The 19946-nt window shown below is 37.2% G+C and overlaps 2 protein-coding genes across 3 annotated transcripts in view; one reads left to right on the forward strand and one right to left on the reverse strand.

The window, feature by feature from the left end:
* LOC140147852 (pseudouridylate synthase 7 homolog) overlaps positions 1-19946 on the forward strand; it is a 245319-nt gene that overhangs the window by 73923 nt on the left and 151450 nt on the right. The gene's annotated exons all lie outside the window — the stretch shown is intronic.
* The window catches only part of LOC140147851 (uncharacterized), a 64851-nt gene that overhangs the window by 4136 nt on the left and 40769 nt on the right, over positions 1-19946 (reverse strand). The window contains exon 2 of the mRNA XM_072169620.1: positions 7321-10322. Within this exon, the coding sequence (XP_072025721.1) occupies positions 7321-9773 (2453 nt within the window). The 5' untranslated portion in view covers positions 9774-10322. The remainder of the gene's footprint in view (positions 1-7320; positions 10323-19946) is intronic.

Raw genomic sequence — 19946 nt, forward strand, 5'->3', positions numbered from 1 at the left:
TTGGTTTCTCACGCTTTTGCGCCAGACGGCTTTTGCAAAGTATATGTGCTAATTAAAGCATGCGTTTGACAAGCGTATGCACACACAGCATGCACTTTGTGGGTAGAATCTTGTTTTGAGATGACCATGCGATTGGCAAATGTTATTTGTTGTCACTCTGAAATATGGCTTGAAGCTTGGCACATTTAAATGAGATGTATTTCTAAACAGTCATAAAAGTCACTATTGTAATTTGTTCATTGTTATATAACAAATAAAGAATATATCTTGGCAGTAAACAAGTTAATTCCTGGTCTAGTTTAAACCTCAAGTGTCAAATGCCGTGCTAATGAATCCAAAAAGAGGTGTCATGAATTGTTCCCTAGGTTTTACGAAGACCACGATGACGTATGTATATGACGCAAACCAATTAGTGCTAGATCGTATTCTATTGTTACTATCACAGCAATAAGATACGGCTGTGAATCTGTTGATGAATCAGTGCCAAACCTGGGGAAGTCACATTAATGTGTGTGCCAAATGGGCTATTCCAGTTAACATCCACACTACCACCTAGGTTTCATTATCATTGAGGTATAGGACTTTTTTTATTTTTTTGGAGAAGAGCAGGTAGGGCAACTACTTGATTATATTTCTACATGTTCATACTACATACTCTGAAAATTTTGAAAATTCGACAAGTCCGTTTTTTTAAATCACATTTTTGTTCCTAAAATGGGGGTTATAGCGCCCTCAACGGGCACTCTCTTCCTTAGGGCTACATGTAAAGACTAGTTATAGACAAAAACAAAAAATAAAACGGACTTGTGCGAATTTCCTCAAATTTTGCATATGATGTAGATTTAACATCTGGAATGTAATGCAAGTGATGTCGTTGCTGCTCTTCTAAATTAATTTTTAAAATGTCTGCCCCAGACCAAGGTGTACCCCTGTGGAAGATGTTAGATATTATCTTCCACAGGGGAGTATGTATTTCAAATGGAATGAACACATCAGACAGATCCATTTGAATTTCATACACCCTCTGAGAATGATTCGACCTGAATCTTCCACAGAGGGAGGGTGAGTTTCAAATGGAACTGCTAATGTGATAATTCCATTTGAATTCATACTCCCCCTGTGGAAGATATTTTCAAAAATTTTCACAGGGGTAGTGTGGATGTTAACTGGAATAGCCCAATTAGGTTTTGGGCTGGTTGCTGAGGCAACAAGTGCCTGTACAATTTGTATTCCACTTTTTATCCAGTAGATCATGGCAACAAGGATTAATTTTGGAATTACAAAGTTTTATTTTGGATCAGCAGTTAAAATTTAAAGTTGATATTAGCCAGATTTAAGAAATAGAGATAATGAATTATCCTTTACACCCAAATAATGTGTCTGAGGTAGTAAAAATGTAAATAATAAGTGAGACACAGCTGAATCCATAATTTAAAATTTAAATTTTTACTGCCAAAGACACATTATTAGGATGTATATGATAATGCTACACTCCATTTCTATTCTATTACCACAAAATAGTACGATTTTAAAGAGAAAATATCCCATTTTTGTCCAAACATTTAAAGTTGTTTCCTTCAAGGCGGAGGGTGCATGAGTAAGTGACAGCGCATATCGCGAAATATTGTATGCGTAACCAAGCATAATAAAGTTTATTGGCCAATGCACAATAAACAGATTTACCCCTGAGAATAGCCTAGCCCAATTGTCATTGGGTTTCAGTGCTTGGGTGCAGCATTCTTAATGTCCAATCGGTATCAAGGCCTATTGTCTGAAGCAGCCAATAGGATTTGTCGATCGCTTCAGCCGTGTGGGCCTAATTTCCAGGAAATAGGCACACACCATTCTGTCACGAAAGGAGTAACACGTAGTTTTATTTGTGGAAAAATTTTTCCCACCCACCACTCCCAAACAAAGGAAAAGAAAAATTTTCTTTCTCTTTTGTACGAGCTTGTAGGGGCTAGAAGGGGTATTGGGGGCGCAGCCACAGAATAGCGCACACTAAGTGGTTTGCGGGGAAAATTGGAGCACTTATATATTAAGGGCATTATGCGGGAAACCAGATGGCTTGACTGGGGGCGGAAAATCGGCCAGGGCCAGGAATTTCATCCAAAATGGGTGGATATTTTGTACTTGCCCCTCGAGGTTTTGGCATTTAAATGGGTTCAAAATAATTCATAAAATGATGAATGCAATAAACTTACACTTTGGATATAGGAAGAGCTCGGGAAATCCCGGAGGGCCTCAGACCTTCACGGGAGTAATGTAGGGAAGGGTTCGGGAATTTCCGGAGTGGCCCAGTAACTTACGGGTAAAGAAAAATTGATGTAAACTCTCTGAGAGAAGTTGGATTACAAAATTGTATATGCATTCGGAAGGGCCCCGTACCTTACGGGGAGTAATGTAGGGAAGGGTTCGGGAATTTCCCGGGAGTGGCCCCGTAACTTACGGGTAAATAAAAATTGATGTAAACTTCTCTGAGAGAAGTTGGATTACAAATTGTATATGCATTCGGGAGGGCCCCGTAACTTACCGGGCCCCAAATTGGGGTTACAAATAAAAAGGAGTTTACTCCGACAGATGATTTGCAAATTCGGTGCATACTGAGCTTTATTTTGTATGGGGGTAATGCAATGCGTAGGCACTTGACCCATTATTGCAGTATACAAGGCTCTCACATGATGTTTTAACAAATCAGAGTGCACGGTCATAAAATCAAAATATTTGTGGAAATGAAATGGCATTGTGCCATATAAGGTATAAAATATGCAAAACAAAATTCTCCACCTATTAAATACTTTATTTGGTAATTTATGTTGAGTGTCTTTAAGATACTGCTTTTGATTTATGTGTACAAATATTCTTTGTGTGCAGTATAGGTGAGAAATGGTCTATATGTTGTGGGAATTTAGCAAAGAACTTGCAAAAAATCTTAAAATATTGTGAAAGGTCATTACAATGGATATGGTCAATTTTTGTACACATTGGAAAACGGCAACTAAATAACACTCTAGAATTAAAAGCCTAATGGATAAGGCGTCCGTCTAGATATCGGAAGGTCGTGGGTTCGATTCCCATGCCGCACATTCCCTTGCTTTTTTTTCAAGTTGGGTTGTGTGCCGGTCGGGATTTGTGTTTATTTGTTGTCATGTTTAATTGTAACACTTTGGGTTGGTTAAACTGTTCACTCTTTCTCACTCTAGAATTAAGTAAAATGTAATATGGGAGAAAATGATCAGATGTAAACTCAAACTTTGAAATATTATGTCAACAGGAATAATAGGCATATAGAGGGCAAGAACTCACTTAAAACTTAAGACAAAAAGGTCAAAGTACTGAATGGGCTATTCCATTTAAAATCCACTCTCCCCTGTGGAAGATTTTGGAAATATCTTCCACAGGGGAGTATATTTTTCAAATGTAATTGGTCAAAGTTAATCATTTTGAAACCTATACTCCCCCTATTATGGCTTTACCTATATCTATATATTTCCACGACTGGGGTGAGTATTTCAAATGGAATTTAATTGTCTATTCTATTCAAAATTGATACTCCCTCTGTAGCAGACTTCAGCTAAATCTTCCACAGGGGTAGTGTGGATTTTAAATGGAATAGCCCAATGTCACAATAAAGTCATCACTTATATAAGAACATGGATAATATTATCCCATGGAGTCAGGCAGAGATGAGGTACAGTAATGCTTCATGCTTCAAGTGATGTACAGGTGAGATAGTTAGCATGACTCGACTCAGCCGGCCCTTCAAATTTGATGTCTCATGCTCCTATATTTATCAATGATTTTAAAGGTTTTTAAATATTTTTTAACGATCAAGGTGTATTTTACATGGCAAAGATGGATGTGAGAAAAAATTGGTTGACAAACCTGTTTTGTTTCCCATAATTTTGATGCCTAAATGCCAATAATAGAAATTTACAGTTTGTGGTCATTATGGTTTGAGTACCAGTGTATTTTGCTATTTATCAATGATTTTAAATATTTTTTTATGATCAAGGTGCATTTTTACATGATGAAGGTGGATGCGAGAAAAATTTGTTGACAAATCTAATTTGGTTCCTACATTTTGATGCCAAATGCCAATACTAACTGAGCTCAAAAAGAAACTTATAATTTTTACAACTTAGAATCATAAGGTCATATCTTAAAATACTGTCAATCAAAATGAACTAAAATTACACACAGGATTACCTTAATACTTTACTCAAAACACATGTCAGTAACCAAGCAGTTGTCCAACTGACACAACAGTAAAATGCACTGTCATGGGACAGCTTTCTGACTTCCTTCACTTTCACAGCCCAACATTTGGCACCCAGGACAAAAAAATCTGTGAGAATGCACACAAGATCCTTGCACAGATGATAAAACGGTGCTGCTTTCTGCTTTTCATACACTTTTTTCATGAAACAGGGCTGGGCTGTGAATGTGGTCCAGGAAGCTGTCCCATGTCAGTGCATTTTGCTGTTGTGTCAGTTGGATAACTGCTTGGTTACTGACATGTGTTAAGAGTAGAGTATTGAAGTAAATCTGTGTGTAATTTTGGTTCAATTTGATGGACAGGATTTCAAGATATGACCTTGTGAAAAATGATAAGTTTCTTTTTGAGCTCAGTTTATAAATTTATAATGTGTGGTCATTATGATTTGAGTGCATTTTGCTATTTATCAATGATTTTAAATTATTATTATTATTTTTGTATGATCAAGGTGCATTTTTACATGGTAAAGGTGGACATGAGAAAATTTTGTTAACAAATCTGTTTTGGGTATAAGGGTATACGATGTATTGTTGGTCGAAGCAGCAGAAAAAAAGTAGTTCACAGCATCTTGCGAATGGTAGTGAGCTTTAGCAAAAATTGCAATGCTCAATTCATAGCGAGCATGTTGAAGAATTCAAATATCACAGATATACTTTTGTAGGTCCTGTGGTTCTTGAGTTATGTTGTAACTAGAGGGCTGAAACAACAACACTTTTGTAAAACATACATAGCTCATTAACAACAATAAATTAAGCAAGTTTTCAGAGTATATGATTTGTAGAATGAACTTTTACATAACACCAAAGTGTTATTTTTCAATAATATATTGATTCAGATAAGGAAAATCAATTTTTTTGTTTGGCTGCTTCGACCAACAATACCTCGTATACCCTTAATACCAGTAATAGAAATTTACAATGTGTGTTCATATGGTTTGAGTACCAGTACATTTTGCTTTTTAAACCAACAGAACATTCTCCCATTTTGCCAAGTAAATGTCAGAAGTATAACATAATTGCCAGCTCAAACCCACCATTGTAAATGTCAAACCTTAAAGCACTAGATTTGTCATGATAAAATAACTACAAGGAAAGCTTTTATTTATTCAATATCATGACTCATTACTAGGTTGTCCCCTATTTGATTTTGATATCAATGATTTAGTGTCAAAATGGTTGTCAAATTTTGCACATCTTTTACATGTGCAAAATAATACTGATTCATTACCTTTTGTTCTGGACAATTTGTTATTTTATACTGAAACACTTCAAGGAGTATTTCGTCATCCTAGCATCCTATTTTTATGGCATTTTCAGTAGATATCCACGACAAAAGCTTATTTCCAAAATTTAAGTTGATTCCGATTTTGCGTTCGCGAGTTATGCATGATTATGTGTATTACATTGCTCCATAGGCTAGTGTTGTAATTTTGTTCTGGTGTACCAGAACGTAATTCAAATTTGGCAATATTTTTGCAAAAACAAATTTATCTGCAAAATTTTTTTTGTACATAAACATTATGTAGCTTGAGGTTTCCAGTGGGGGATGAGGCTGTGGATCACGAAATGCCCTTTTAATACTGATTCTTAAACACTTGAGAACGTTCCTGCAATCTTATTGGTTCTTACCCAGCTTTACCCATGTGATATGACACGATATCACACGGGACAGCGCATGTGCGTCGACGCGATACGCGTACTCGCTATTTGGACCAATCGGAGGCGCACAGCAAAAACAGGACTGATCGATTTTAAGCCCTAGGCAAAATGTTGGATTTAATTTGATTAAAATTTGTATGATATTTTTATTTAAATTGAAGTGTTTAAGAATGAGATATAAAGGTATTGTTTTAGCGCTGTCGTGCATCTATCGTCTCATATACACGGGCGACATCATTAATTTTGGCGTAAAATAATGATGTCGCCTGTGTTATATGCGATGATAAATGCACTCCAGCGGCTAAAAACAATACCTTTATTCTCTAAATGAAATTTACTTTGGTTCCTAGTGGTGCTGTATAAGACAATGGGTCTATTCAAGTTTTTGCTTCTACATACTGGTTTTGGTTTCCATATAAACTGAGCTCAAAAAGAAACTGATAATTTTTTACAACTTGTGAATCACAAGGTCATATCTTAAATCTTAAAATAGTGTCAATCAAAATGAACCAAAATTACACACAGGATTACTTTAATACTCTACTCAAAACACATGTCAGTAACCAAGCAGTTGTCCAACTGGCATAACAGCAAAATGCATTGTCACGGGACAGCTTCATGGACTTCCTCCACTTTCACAGTCCAACATTTGGCACTCAGCACAAAACATCTGTGAGAATGCACACAAGATCCTTGCACAGATGATAAAATGGGGCTGCTTTCTGCTTTTCATACACTTTTTTCATGAAACAGGGCTGGGCTGTGAATGTGGTCCAGGAAGCTGTTCCATGTCAGTGCATTTTGCTGTTGTGTCAGTTTGATAACTGCTTGGTTACTGACATGTGTTAAGAGTAGAGTATTGAAGTAAACCTGTGTGTAGTTTTGGTTCAATTTGATGGACAGGATTTCAAGATATGACCTTGTGAAAAATTATAAGTTTCTTTTTGAGCTCAGTTTAGTTTATCTATTTGATAAGTCTCAGATTTGATTGACATGTTTAGTTAATGGGGTGGAGACCAGTGTTTACTCTCTCTGGAAATTGGGTGCGCCAAATGAAACATTTTCTTCCCAAATTGGCCCAATTTTGGCCCAGTAATTCCCCAAATTCACTAATTGTAATACAGCATTACAAATTTTTGTGAGACAAAAATAATTTTCACTGGGCCAAAATTGAGACATACGGCCTCTGAGTAAACACTGGTGGAGACGGTGTTAAAAACTTTTGTGCTGAATTTTGACTTATAGCGGTGGAGCCAAATTTCTTTGAAAAATAATATATGGATGGGCCCACTTTAAAATACTCAGTAGCACATCCCTGCCCAAACCAAACTTGAGAACGCCCTCTCCCTTCCCGTCCCTGGTCGGGAATGATTGTCAACTTACTGGTCACCACCAGAAGGTAATGCATTGTACATCCTCTCTCCTTGTTTCATTACACTACTGCTGTAGTAGCTTTCTTCACTCCCATCTTCATAACTATCAGTACTGAATTGCTTTGCCACAATCTTGCATGTTCCACCATGCTGGCATGGATTAGGATTACAATGGCTCACAGGCAAGGTTGTCGGCGGAAGAGTAAAAGTCATCAATGTTGTCCGATTTATCGCAGTGCCTATCTTATCTGTAATTCGGTCTCTAGGAGCAATGGTTACACGGTTGCTCGGGAAAATAGCAGTTCTGGCGGTTGGGAATCGGGGTTGGGTTACTCTGACAGTGGCAGGTCTTACTGTGAAACGAGGTACAAGTTTTCGAGTTGTAGGCTTTGGAGTATATCTTGGTGCTGTAATTGGTGGTCTTGGTACCGTAGGCCTTGGTTGCACAGGAAGTATAATTCGCATGTCGTATGTAATTTCATCAGATCCAACAGTATTGACAGTCTGACACGTGTATATTCCTGTATCGCGTTGGTCAAAATTTTGCAGCACTAAGTCTCCAGATGCCCTAGCATATACCCTTGGCCTACTAGCCACAGGCGATGTAGGATCTAGAAAAGGCGCCACTAATTGGGAGCCATCTGGTAGTCTCCAAATTATATCCGCTGCGGCTGAATCTGAAAGATAACAGCTCAGTTGTGTGGATCCGCCATAATTCAAATTCAGCTGTCTCTGACGCGGTCTGGTCATGATTTGAGGAAATACACATGTGAAAGGATTTTGCGGGCTTTCGATTAGCTTTATGATCTGTTGATGCTGGTATAATTTTGGCACAGCACAAACAAGTTCATTGGGTGCTTCTACGACCTCCACATGCATTTTCAAATATTCTGCAAATGGTTTCAAGTGACAATCACACGTCAGTTTATTGTTTGAGACGGTCAGTTTCTCAACATTAATCAGTTTTGGTACAATCCCAGGGTACACTCTCCGTATTCTGTTGTTACTCAATAAAAGCGTATCAATCTGAGATCTTGAGGGAAATATGTTGTCGTTGATCTCACTCAATTGATTTCCTTCTAAGTTCAATTGTTGCAGATATGGCATTTCAACAAAAGCTTCAGCAGGGAGGTCTTCTATTCTGTTGTTTTGCAGCAGAAGTGAACCAAAGTTATTGAGTGTCCTACCACCAAACCATGCCATTGAAAAATGGGTGAGCTGATTGGAGGATAAATCCAACATTTCTAGATAATTCATATTTTCAAATAAATTATCAGGAATAACTTCTATTCCGTTACTGGCAAGATTGAGCTCTTGCAGTAAGGAAAGGTCACGGAAAATTGACCCCAACACAGGTGTGATGTAACTGTTTGTGATTGATACCGTTTCCACGGCATTCAAACCCCAGAATATCCCTTCTGGTATCTGCTGTAAATGACTGAGATGGATTTCTTCCAACAGAAGTAATCCTCGGAAAATTCCTACTGGTAAAGTTTGCAAACCGGTATTCCCTGCTAAGTCGATGATGGCAAGATTTCTCAATCCTTGGAATATTCCGGGCGGCATCATTAGAAGTCTGTTCTGGTTCAGATGAACCTCTTCTAATGTTCGCATTCCATGGAATAGCTGAGGATCAAGATATGTGAGTCTGTTCTGATGAAGGTCGATTTTGCGTAACCTCGGCGCTCCTCGGAAGATTATTCCCGGTAGATTGACTATGTTATTGGCTCCAAGGGCAATATGTTCCAGATTTTGCATGCCGTGGAACATGTAAGTGGGTAAATAAGAAATTTGATTTTGAGTTAACATTAAGCTGATGAGCTGAGGTAATTGTCTGATGATGTTTGCATCGATAGCGCTGATCATATTTGATTCCAGATTCAAAAATTGCACCAGTGGCGTCTTCTGTAAAGCCGTTTGGTCAATTGTTGTGAGTCGGTTTTTAGAGAGATCCACATGAGTAAGTGCAGAGAGGTTGCTTATAGCAGTAGGTATCCTTGCTAATGCATTTGATGGCATTAATAGCCTATTCAGTTTTTGCAGAGGGGCAAACGCATTGGCAACAACATTTTCTATCCTATTCCAGCCAAGATTAAGGAACTTTAGTTTTGTGTTATATCGAAACGGTTCTCTTGCTACTTTTTTGATCTGATTGTGCGACAGATCGAGATATAAAAGGGTCCTTATCTCATCCAGATTATCAGTGATTAAGTTCCCAATATTGTTGTTGCTTAGCAACACAACGTCCGTATCTAGAGGAAAATCTGATGGTATCTCACGCAATCCCAAGCCGCGACAATCCACTTGCTTGTATTGTCCGGGTCCAAGGGCATAGGTAAGCTGAGGGTCCATAGAAAGTGAACATGTGCATGGACACACTTGCCCCGGTGGCGGCCATTTTGCTGTTACTAATCCAAATAAAGTACAGATAAAGGTGACGAGGAGTTGTGTTGTAGAAGCCATGTTTTTATGTAATAAATAACAAGTTGTTTTTAAAACTATTTTTCATAAAAATGACACTCATGAAAAGATTCTTCAAGTATGATGATATCCTTCAAAAACAGCAGCAAAATATACAAATCATGGGACGCTTGAAGAAAGTTGTTTACAGTTTGCTATCTGGAAAGAGCCGATAGTGCGGTTATCACAATATCAGAAGGAGTGTCCAGCCTATTATATTTCCTGATGATCTTGACTGGCTATTGATATGATACCGTGCGGCAGTAAATAAGATCCAAAGTGTAAATTGTGTATATCCTTTTGAGGAACTTGATCAAAAGTGAAGAAAAACAGCAGCTATAGACTCACACACCCATCAGAAGCGTTGGTGTCAGAAAATTTGACTCCTGGAGACATAGTACCCATGCCACAAAGTGTACTGTGTACGTAGTGTAGATCCTGGTATTGATATGACGTAGCTCGGCTCCAAGCAGTTTTCGCTTTCACTCAGGTGTTGATTGCACATGAATGGTATACATTTGTGTTGTCATGTAGTCTGCCCTGAAAATGTACCTGGAAAATACAGGAAAAACAAAATTGTTATTAATTATTTGTCAGGGGAAGTTCAATTATGATAAAAATCAATTAAAATCAGGAGAATTTAGTGGCATTAATAATTAGATTGATGAATTGATTAATTAATGTGGCATTAATTTAATTTATTATTAGATTGATTAATTAATGCAGTATGTTTTCCTTCTTATTAATTAATATTCAATCAAACTGTAATCAATGATACCAAATTATGCAAGTCATACTGCTTGGGTTATGACTTTTTTGGTAACAATTGACTTTCTAGAAATATGTCAAATTTTAAAGTTTCAAAATGATATTCATGTATGGTAGGAACATCAGGAGGTCACAGATAATATTCCCAAGTTCCACTTTGGGTATGATAATTACAACAATTAGTGGGTTTTTAGCGGGTTCGCCGTCGGACAAGTTTAGAACAGTTCTAAACTTGTCCGACGGCGAACCCGCTAAAAACCCACTAATTGTTATGAATTCCCGTCGTAAAAGCCTATCCCACAATATGATAATTATACTTGTATATAGGTTTAACACACTATAGTGGGAATTCCAATTGAATGAACGCAGCTTTCAATAGCGTTACGATTTTTTGTGTACATTGCGCGATGTACGCCAGCGCAGCGACTGTGCGTGAGTAACGCTGAAGTGAATCCAACCATGCCAACGCACACGTGATTGGTTAGCATTGTATCCAAGGTCGTGCGTTCGCGTTGTAATTTGAAATACGCGATATACGATCACGGTTGGATCGAGTACAGCTGCTGAAAGCTGCGTTCATTAAATTGGAATTCCTACTATATATCCAAAAGGAGAACATTAGGTGATAAAAATATCACATAATGTATGTAATTTCCTGGCACTTTACAATCACATAGAATTAATGCTATCTTCACCACACATATTCTTAGATCTGTTCAGCTTTGGCTGTTCGTAACTGGGTATTTTATGGTTTAAGGGGGTACTACACTCCTGACCAATTTTGTGCCTATTTTTGCATTTTTCTCAAAAATTATAGCACATTGGTGACAAGTAGCATATGTATATTATAGGGGCAAGGACTACAACTACTGCACTGAAAATTCAGCAACTCAAGGCAAGTAGTTATTGATTTATTGATCAAATATTGGTTTTCCTCATTTCTGACTGTAACTCCACAACTGTTGTCTGTGCTGAAATAAAATTTCCAGTGCAGTAGTTGTAGTCCTTGCCCCTATAATATAGATATCTTACTTGTCACCAATGAGCTAAAAATTTTGAGAAAAATGCAAAAATATGCACAAAATTGGGCAGGGGTGTAGTACCCCCTTAATGGTTGTACATTTGTCCATAGTATGGTATGGTTGTACAGTCGTAGGCAAGCGCTTAATTAATTCCTTTCCTGCAACATTTTATAATGTGTTAACATAAATAGCTGCATACATTTGCCAGAGGAAACCAAACTGACCAATGTGGCTGGCTTTACTTATTTATAACATACCAGAATGTTAAATTGGAACACACTACTAAAGGCAGACATGACAAATATAAGATGAAACAGTATGTATAAAGTTATTAAAGGGTAAAATTGGTATTAGAGTATTTGATACCTGTAAAGTGTTATTAGGGTATTTTTCACTCTTTAGAGTTCTCTCATGTAAGATAGTGAAGGATTGAATACCGTATTCACTCGATAGTTAGCACATGTGCTTACTATCGAGGGCTTTTGAAAACGTGCAAAAACGAAAAAAATGAACAACGCCATCCACAAAAGTGACAAAAGTGTAAAGGGTTTTGAGCAAATCATCGATACACATAGCTATATACGAACAATTAAACCTACAAATTTGTGTGTTAACTACATTAGCTCAGTTGGTAAAGCGACAGAATTTGAATCATCTTAAGAAGAGCGAACTGAGCCTCGAACTCCAGCTCAGTTGGGTGGATGACCTAGGGTCGTCCGATGTCATCCACCTAGCGGGTTTTAGCCGCAACGTTGGTGTTACAATCTAACCAAAAAGTGAGTTTTAATGGTTGACATGATTTATGGTTATGGTTAGGAGTTATGTAATAGTACTGAATGAAAATGGGAATGGTCCTGCCAGGTTTTTAAACAACAAAATAATTATTTGATGACTTGTTTGTTAAGATGAATTATTGAAATAATAATACAAACATTTGGCATTTATAATGCACAACTTATCATCTATCAAAATGCTCTAAAGCTACTTGGTATATGCACATTACAACAGGGAGAATGGGATCAGATGGCCAGAAAAAGAGGAAAACAGTGGCTGGCACAGAAGAACCACTTACTATGGACTGACAAACATGCTCAGTGTAAAGTTTATGGTACTACAAAACTTCTAAAAAGTAATACTTTTTTCTTGATACAAAATATCTTGTTGATTTTACAAAACATATGTTCCTTCAACTGTAAATAACATTGAGATATTGCAAAAGTTGGAAAGATGACATTTTAGCAGGCAATTTACAACTTAAAGTGTATTCTATGTGCTCAAGCTACACCATCTCTACAGATGAATGAGAAAGCAAGGGATCTGCTTAATAAGATGTGATCGTTAATAAGTAGGATGTAAGCTGTTGTGATGTGCCCTGTATATTGTACACGTATATCCTGGTATGATTAGCTATTTGGATTCTGAATAGCAAATCAGGCACATATTTCTAACAGTAATTTTATATAATCCATATACATAGCCAGGTCAGTGGCACATTATCACAGAGCCCCAATATCCTTCCTGTGTCATCCGAGACAACCAGGATTTTGTTGCTGCAATGTTTTATGAACTGGAAAATATCATGGTATGTGTGATCTGACAAAAGTTGACAATTTGACCAAATTAGAAACTTCCCACAGAATACTGCTTGACATGAGACATCTTATGTTGCAGCATGAACATGGGACTTGCACTTCATCAAAGAGGTTAGACATGGAAAGTGCACTCTATCAAAGAAGTTAGATTAGGAGAGTGTTGACTCTGTATTACAAGTGTAATGCTATGGGCTATCCACCATATTGGAGTGCACTTTATCAAAGAGGTTGATTTAGGAGAATGTGACTCCATGCGCATATTTTGGGGGCTTTGGAGGCGTCAGCCCCTCTGGGGGTAAAAGCAGGGGTGGCCAAAACGAAGGGCGGCAAAAAGAGGGTGGCAGAAGAAGAAGGGGCGGCAAAAAGAATTAGTAAAGAAAGAAGGGCGGAAAAAATTTGAAAAAGCATCAAAATTTTTGAAAATGTGTTGCTTTTAGGGCGCTTAGCGCTTATATCCTTTTTTTTTTTTTGCTCTTCACTTCTTGGAGCAGCCACGGTACGCCACTGGACTCTGTGTAACCTGTGTAATGCTATGGCTATCTACATATTGGATTGTTACGCATGAGATGCAAGATAATGTACCTCCTGCCTTGGTTTTGACATATGAGTATGAGCATTACAAAGGTATGCATGGTGATGCACTCCGAAATTGCTGATGTAGCGTAAAAAAAAAAGAAACTGCAAATGTACGAATAATAATAATAAGTAATAATAAATTTGAAGTAAATTTCAGTGAAGTATTTAATGGGCTTGTGCATTTGGTTGATTGTACATTGGAAATTAGACCCAAATAATGTTAAATTTTGCCTGTTGTTGCAAAAGTCCGTTTCTATTTTCTGCTTGGAAAGAAAAACCAAAGAGTTCCAACATGGTGATGCACTCGCAAAATATTTTATGTAGCCAAAAAAAGTATTCAAACTGCAAATATATTACCCCTAAAGGCAAGTAATGATAAATTTCAGTAAAATATTTAATTGGCTTGTGCATTTTGTTGAATGTACATTGGAAATTAGACCCAAATAATCTTAAATTTTGCATGTTGTTGCAAAAGTCCATTTTCCATTTTCTACTTGGAATTCTGTGATATTTCTCTGTTTTCCATAAAACGGAGAACTTCTGGCTCTACCTACAGGGAAAACATTGTGTTCATGAAAATTTATGAATCAACTGCGGTAGTGAAATTGGTGAGATCCTCAATCTGTGTGCACACAAACATTTCATGCTTTGTATAAAACCATAGACTTATGCTGGTTTCATACTACCCTGCCGCTTGCCGCTGAGCGGCGTGGCGCACGCGCATTGCAGACAAATGGACAAAATAAAGGCTCGTCATTGGTTGAAACACCCTGCCGCTTGCCGCAGCGGCAAGCGGCAGGAAAGTATGCTGGAGGCTTTAAGGGGGTACTACACCCCTGCCCCGGGGGGGTACTCAAGTTTGGTTTTGGTAGGGACGTGCCGCTGAGAATTTCAAAGTGGTCCCATAAATATACCAATTTTTCAAGAAATTTGGACCCATTGATATACCAAAGGTCTCAAAATTTTCGGCCGAATTTAACCCAAATTGTCTTAGTTTTTACAAATTTTCCCAAAATTTTTGGAAAATTTTGACAATTTTGGCCAGATTAAGGACAAATTGGGTCATTTTCCGAAAAAATTGAGAAAATTTTGAAAAAAGGACCCATTCATATACTAAAATAGGCTTTGAAAAAGGGGTCATTGATATACCAAGAGGCTGAAAATGCTACCCATATTTGCGGCACGTCCCCGTATGGTCATTTGTACTGAGTACCCCCCCGGGACCCCTGCCCAATTTTTTGCCTATTTTTGCATTTTTCTCAAAAATTATAGCACATTGGTGATAATTAAGATATGTATATTATAGGGGCAATGACTACAACTACTGCACTGGAAATTTTATTTCAGCACAGACAACAGTTGTGGAGTTACAGTCAAAAATGAGGGAAAACCAATATTTGATCAATAAATCAATAATTACTTGCCTTGAGTTGCTGAATTTTCAGTGCAGTAGCTGTAGTCCTTGCCCCTATAATATAAATATCTTACTTGTGACCTATGCGCTATAATTTTTGAGAAAAATGCAAAAATAGGCACAAAATTGGCCAGGGGTGTAGTACCCCCTTAAACTTCGGATCTTGTGTTATAATAGAATACCCATTTGACGTGAATGTGGTTGCTATTGAGATATGTTTAATTGTCAGGAGACTTGTTGGCAATTTGACAACTTAAAAATAGATTCAAGGTTTAGTGTAGGCTGGAATCGCTATTGTAAGATTAATTACGCAGAGAAACATTGCCATGTATGTTAAGCTGTGTGCCCTAATTTAGGAAAAGGCGCAGTGATATTATTTACATCAGGAAATTAGGTAAGAATATACTGTCTTGTCACATATGTTGATGAGCGATTAAGGAACATCATGTTCTGCTGTTATTAAGAAAGGACATAAAAGGACATTTTGGAAGATAATTATTGTTCATTTTCACCATTACATTAGCCAGACATATTTGCAATGACCAGTCTTCTTTCTTAAAGGAAGGTGACCTGATTATATTTGGAAAATGGAATTCTTTAAAATGATGTATAACATAAAATGTCGTCTCTTTCAAGCACTCATGCAAAAAGAGCACGTAAATGTTTCTTGTAAATGGGATTAATTTCTACTGACATTTATACAGCGTAATAATCATGATAATATAGTGTACAGGGCTTTTATTAATGATATTCATGTAATAAATTGATATCAAATGAGAGATCCTATTTTTCTTATTAACATATTGAAATAAAAAAAAACAAATGTGTATTTCCGAAAATATCAAAAAACTGTTGAATTAGTCTAAAACGTGGTATACCACAGTTAAGACTAATTCAACAGTTCTTTGATGATTTCTTCGGAAGTATACCGATTTGAAATGCTTAATTACAATATGTTAATGAGAAAAATATGAGCTTTCACCTAGATACCAAAATCTGCATTTTGATGGGGTAAAGTGCATGGGGATGAGGTTGTCAATCAGGTTACCCACCTTTAATACCACCAGTTTCAGAGTTTGAGGTGTATTGTTAAATTCAGGGCACACAACTTGCTCTTACCCTAACATCCGAACTCAGAGTCAAACCCTTATTCTTGACCAAATCCCAATTTGAAATCAGTTAGTTATAGTAGCTAGACCTATTTTTGAGATTGCCAGTCTACTTTCTGATTATACCACTTAGAGTTGCAGGTGTATTGCTTGAATGTGAGTTCATTCAGGCCAATAGCCAAGATATATTTAAAGGGTTGCTGGGCTAAAAAGTGAACCTTTAAAAGAAGTTTTAAAAAAGGGCTGATTTAACATTTTTATAGAAAAAAAAGCAGACCTTAAGTGAATTTGGGTGGACTCTAATCCTATACCTAAACTTTCCTATAATCTTAATCCTGACACTAATCCAAAACCTAACTCGAACTGTAACCATAACAATTAAGCCAAGCATAAAATTGAAGTTATAAGACACAAAATATTTCTGTCAGCCTGGTTAAAAAAACTTTATAGACTATGCCATAGTCGATTTTTGATAAATAAAAACATGTTATTAATCATGAAAGCATTCAGTTGAACTCGAAATTATACTGATATTTATTACATCAAAACACTTGTATGAAGTTTTTATGAACAAGTTAAAGTATACGTAGGCTTATATTATTGAATGCAACATATCATAATGTCATAATTATAATGGCACTTCAATAATGAACAATTCTGATTTTAGAATCTACCAGTTTATTAGTCGCGAAAGCCCAAATTAAAAATCGACTATGTACATTGAATTTGTAACAGGACTTTGACCGGGGACTTAGTCCCTAACACACACTGTCTATCATACTTGTTTATCAATCCAATTTAACCGCAAAGCACATAGCCTATACGTACAAGACGCGCTCATGCACCTAGTACACAAAGCGCCACATAGTTGTGTACAATTTAGTTATCAATGGTAATGGCACATGCCCGGAGGATTTAAACCGTGAACGAGATCTGGGCGACCAATCACAAGCCAGATCCATTTAAAGATGCATTATATCATGGTTAATTTTAGTTAGGCCAGAAATTGGCCTAACTCTTCATAGAGTCCTGTGTTAAGAATTTTAACCGCAAGTCAAAGTAAGTAGTCCACTTGGGAAGCTAACAATTAAACAGAGGGAGTACGGTGACTGAACTAAAGATCAGATGTGAAAATCTATCAATTGTGCACAAATTAATTAAATCAGAGTTTTAAGCTTAAATGGAATAGCCAGAGTATGCACAATGTAATTATGGGCAAGTGGAGTATGGAGAAGTCTAGCCACTTTACAGACCAAAATCATAATTGCTGACAAGGATAATGTGTTTTCATATCAAACTTTAACACATTGCAAATCCATATTTAGAATGATTGTTTAAATATAGTTTGCAGATACAAGTTCTTGATGTAAACAAAAGTCATGTGATCTACTCCGTGATGTGGGTGATGACGCAAGACTACAGCAAGGCTACACCAGGGGAATATCTATGCAAACAATGATATGATTCTAACCCTAATTTTATTAATGAACGAGACCCTGTGTCTATGGGATTCACAGCTAGCCTATCTCTATTGTGCTGCTTTGGTATATTTTCGTAGCTACGCCTCATTGGTTACAACCACAACACACCTACGCTAGGAGTGAAAATTTATTTTGGCAATTTCCAGCTTGACTCCTTGTGATTCATGGGAAGGTTGGGCAGGATTTGCCCCTTATGCAAAGTTGGCCAGGATCTACCCCTTATGCAGGGAAGATGATCCAAGTGTTTTATTTTATCAAACAAATGTTTTTGTGTCGTTTGGGGTTAAGTAAATAACCTGATTATGAGTGCGTTTCCTAGGCACATAGTGAATCACTGTAGGATTTCATAAGGTTTGTTCCTGCTGGAATCTGCTGCTGATATGAGAAATGAATCTTGTATTCATGATTTGCAGATTATAGACGTGTATCAAATGTAAAAATGGAAATCAGGATGTATCAGGTTTTAAATAAGCCCCTTTGTATGTCTCAAAAATGATAAAAGTTATTTTGATTTTGCACTCTTGGGATGACCTATTCAGAAATATTTCAATCAGGATAGGGTATAGGTCCTAGTGCAGATTTTCCACTTTCAGTAACAAGGTCCAAATGTGATAACCTTCTGCAAGGTTACATGATGGTTTACCATTGTTTGTCCATAGACTGTATATAATGGTCTGTGGCAGGTCTTCTCAACTGGTTTATTTGAAGCACCAACTGGAAATTTGTAGTGATCATGAAGTGGCAAAATTGTATGGGAAGACTTTGCGAACACATAGTGGGTGGATTATGGCCAGCTTAGGTCCCCTGGTAGGTGTCCAGAGGCGAAGCCCTGCCAAGAGTCAAGGGGGAAGCACCCCGGACGCTCCTGAATTTTTGATTTTTTTAAAGGCTCAGATTTATTTTCACCCCTTTTTTGTTCAAGATTTATGTTAAAAAATATTAAAATTACTGTGCGCCTCTTCGACTGACTCCAAGCACCACAAGTGCCATCAGTTGAGAAGGCCTGGTCTATGTTTGTCCCTTATACTGTGACATAAGCATGGGTACCAGGTGCATGTCGAGGGATGACCTATGGGACTCACCCCACTCCGACCTCGGTTAATGGTTTCTTGACACACCCCTATTGTTTCCAGAGTCCAGTTGGATAACCCAGATTTGAAGAAAATCAGATAAGTTTTTGCAAATGATAAAGAGAATATACGTAAAAAAGCTAAGCCAATCAGCATTGTAGCCCTACCTATAATGAATCCATATTGTATCACATAATGTTCTACACACTACATCCGTTATAAAATCCTTGGAGAAATAGAAGATATATTTAGTAACTGTAGCTGTTGATTATGTTGACATGGCACTCATGTTCCATAAAACATAATCTGCGTCAAAGTTAACATACTGTAACTTGACTCCAGGACGTGCCAAAGTTTCAACATGAAAAAGTTGCATACAAATATTGCTGTGCTAAATTCCTCAAGAGAAATGCAAGCCTGGGATCTTGTTAATGATCAATTATCGCTGTTCATGATACTGACAAGGTTGTCATATCCCAATTATGAATCAATGATGAAATTCGCTGAAATTTGACTCAGCACGATGGTTGAAATTTCTGACAAATATTCCTGATCTGGTTTTAGTAGAAAATACAATGTAGCAGCAACTTCAGGACTTCAATTCCACACAACTTGCTTCCAAACTAGGATCACTATACAATTTGTCGACTCCCACTACTCAGTTAAAATCCAACGCCATAGGTTTCACTTTTGAAAGTATTGGAAAAAATTCCTTCAATAACATATACTGAAGTTTTACTCAAACATAGTTCAAACATCATGACTCCAATAATCACAGAGCAAAGTTTCATTGCATTTTACGCAGATCCTATCCATAAACAAAGTTATAACTCCAAAGCTCTGATAAGTTTGAATGTTGTGAGTGTTGCACAAGTCGGCTATTGGATCCCTTCACCGATAATACAAATCAGTTGTGCAATCCTGCCTGAGTCATCAGACAAGCTAACTTCCCATTATCTGTCGTTAACCTATGGTGTTATATACGGGTGGGTAGTTTCATGGTTTCCTTTCTCTAGTTTTATCCAAGCACATTACGTCCAATTTGGCAACGACCTGTTTCGCATGAGCTTTCATATCTGGTTGTTAGCAGTGTGACGTTTGTGTTTAATATGCTTATAAGATTGCTAGTGTTATTTTTACTAAT

The sequence above is a fragment of the Amphiura filiformis genome, chromosome 3 (genome assembly GCF_039555335.1).
Source record: "Amphiura filiformis chromosome 3, Afil_fr2py, whole genome shotgun sequence".
NCBI lineage: Eukaryota > Metazoa > Echinodermata > Ophiuroidea > Amphilepidida > Amphiuridae > Amphiura > Amphiura filiformis.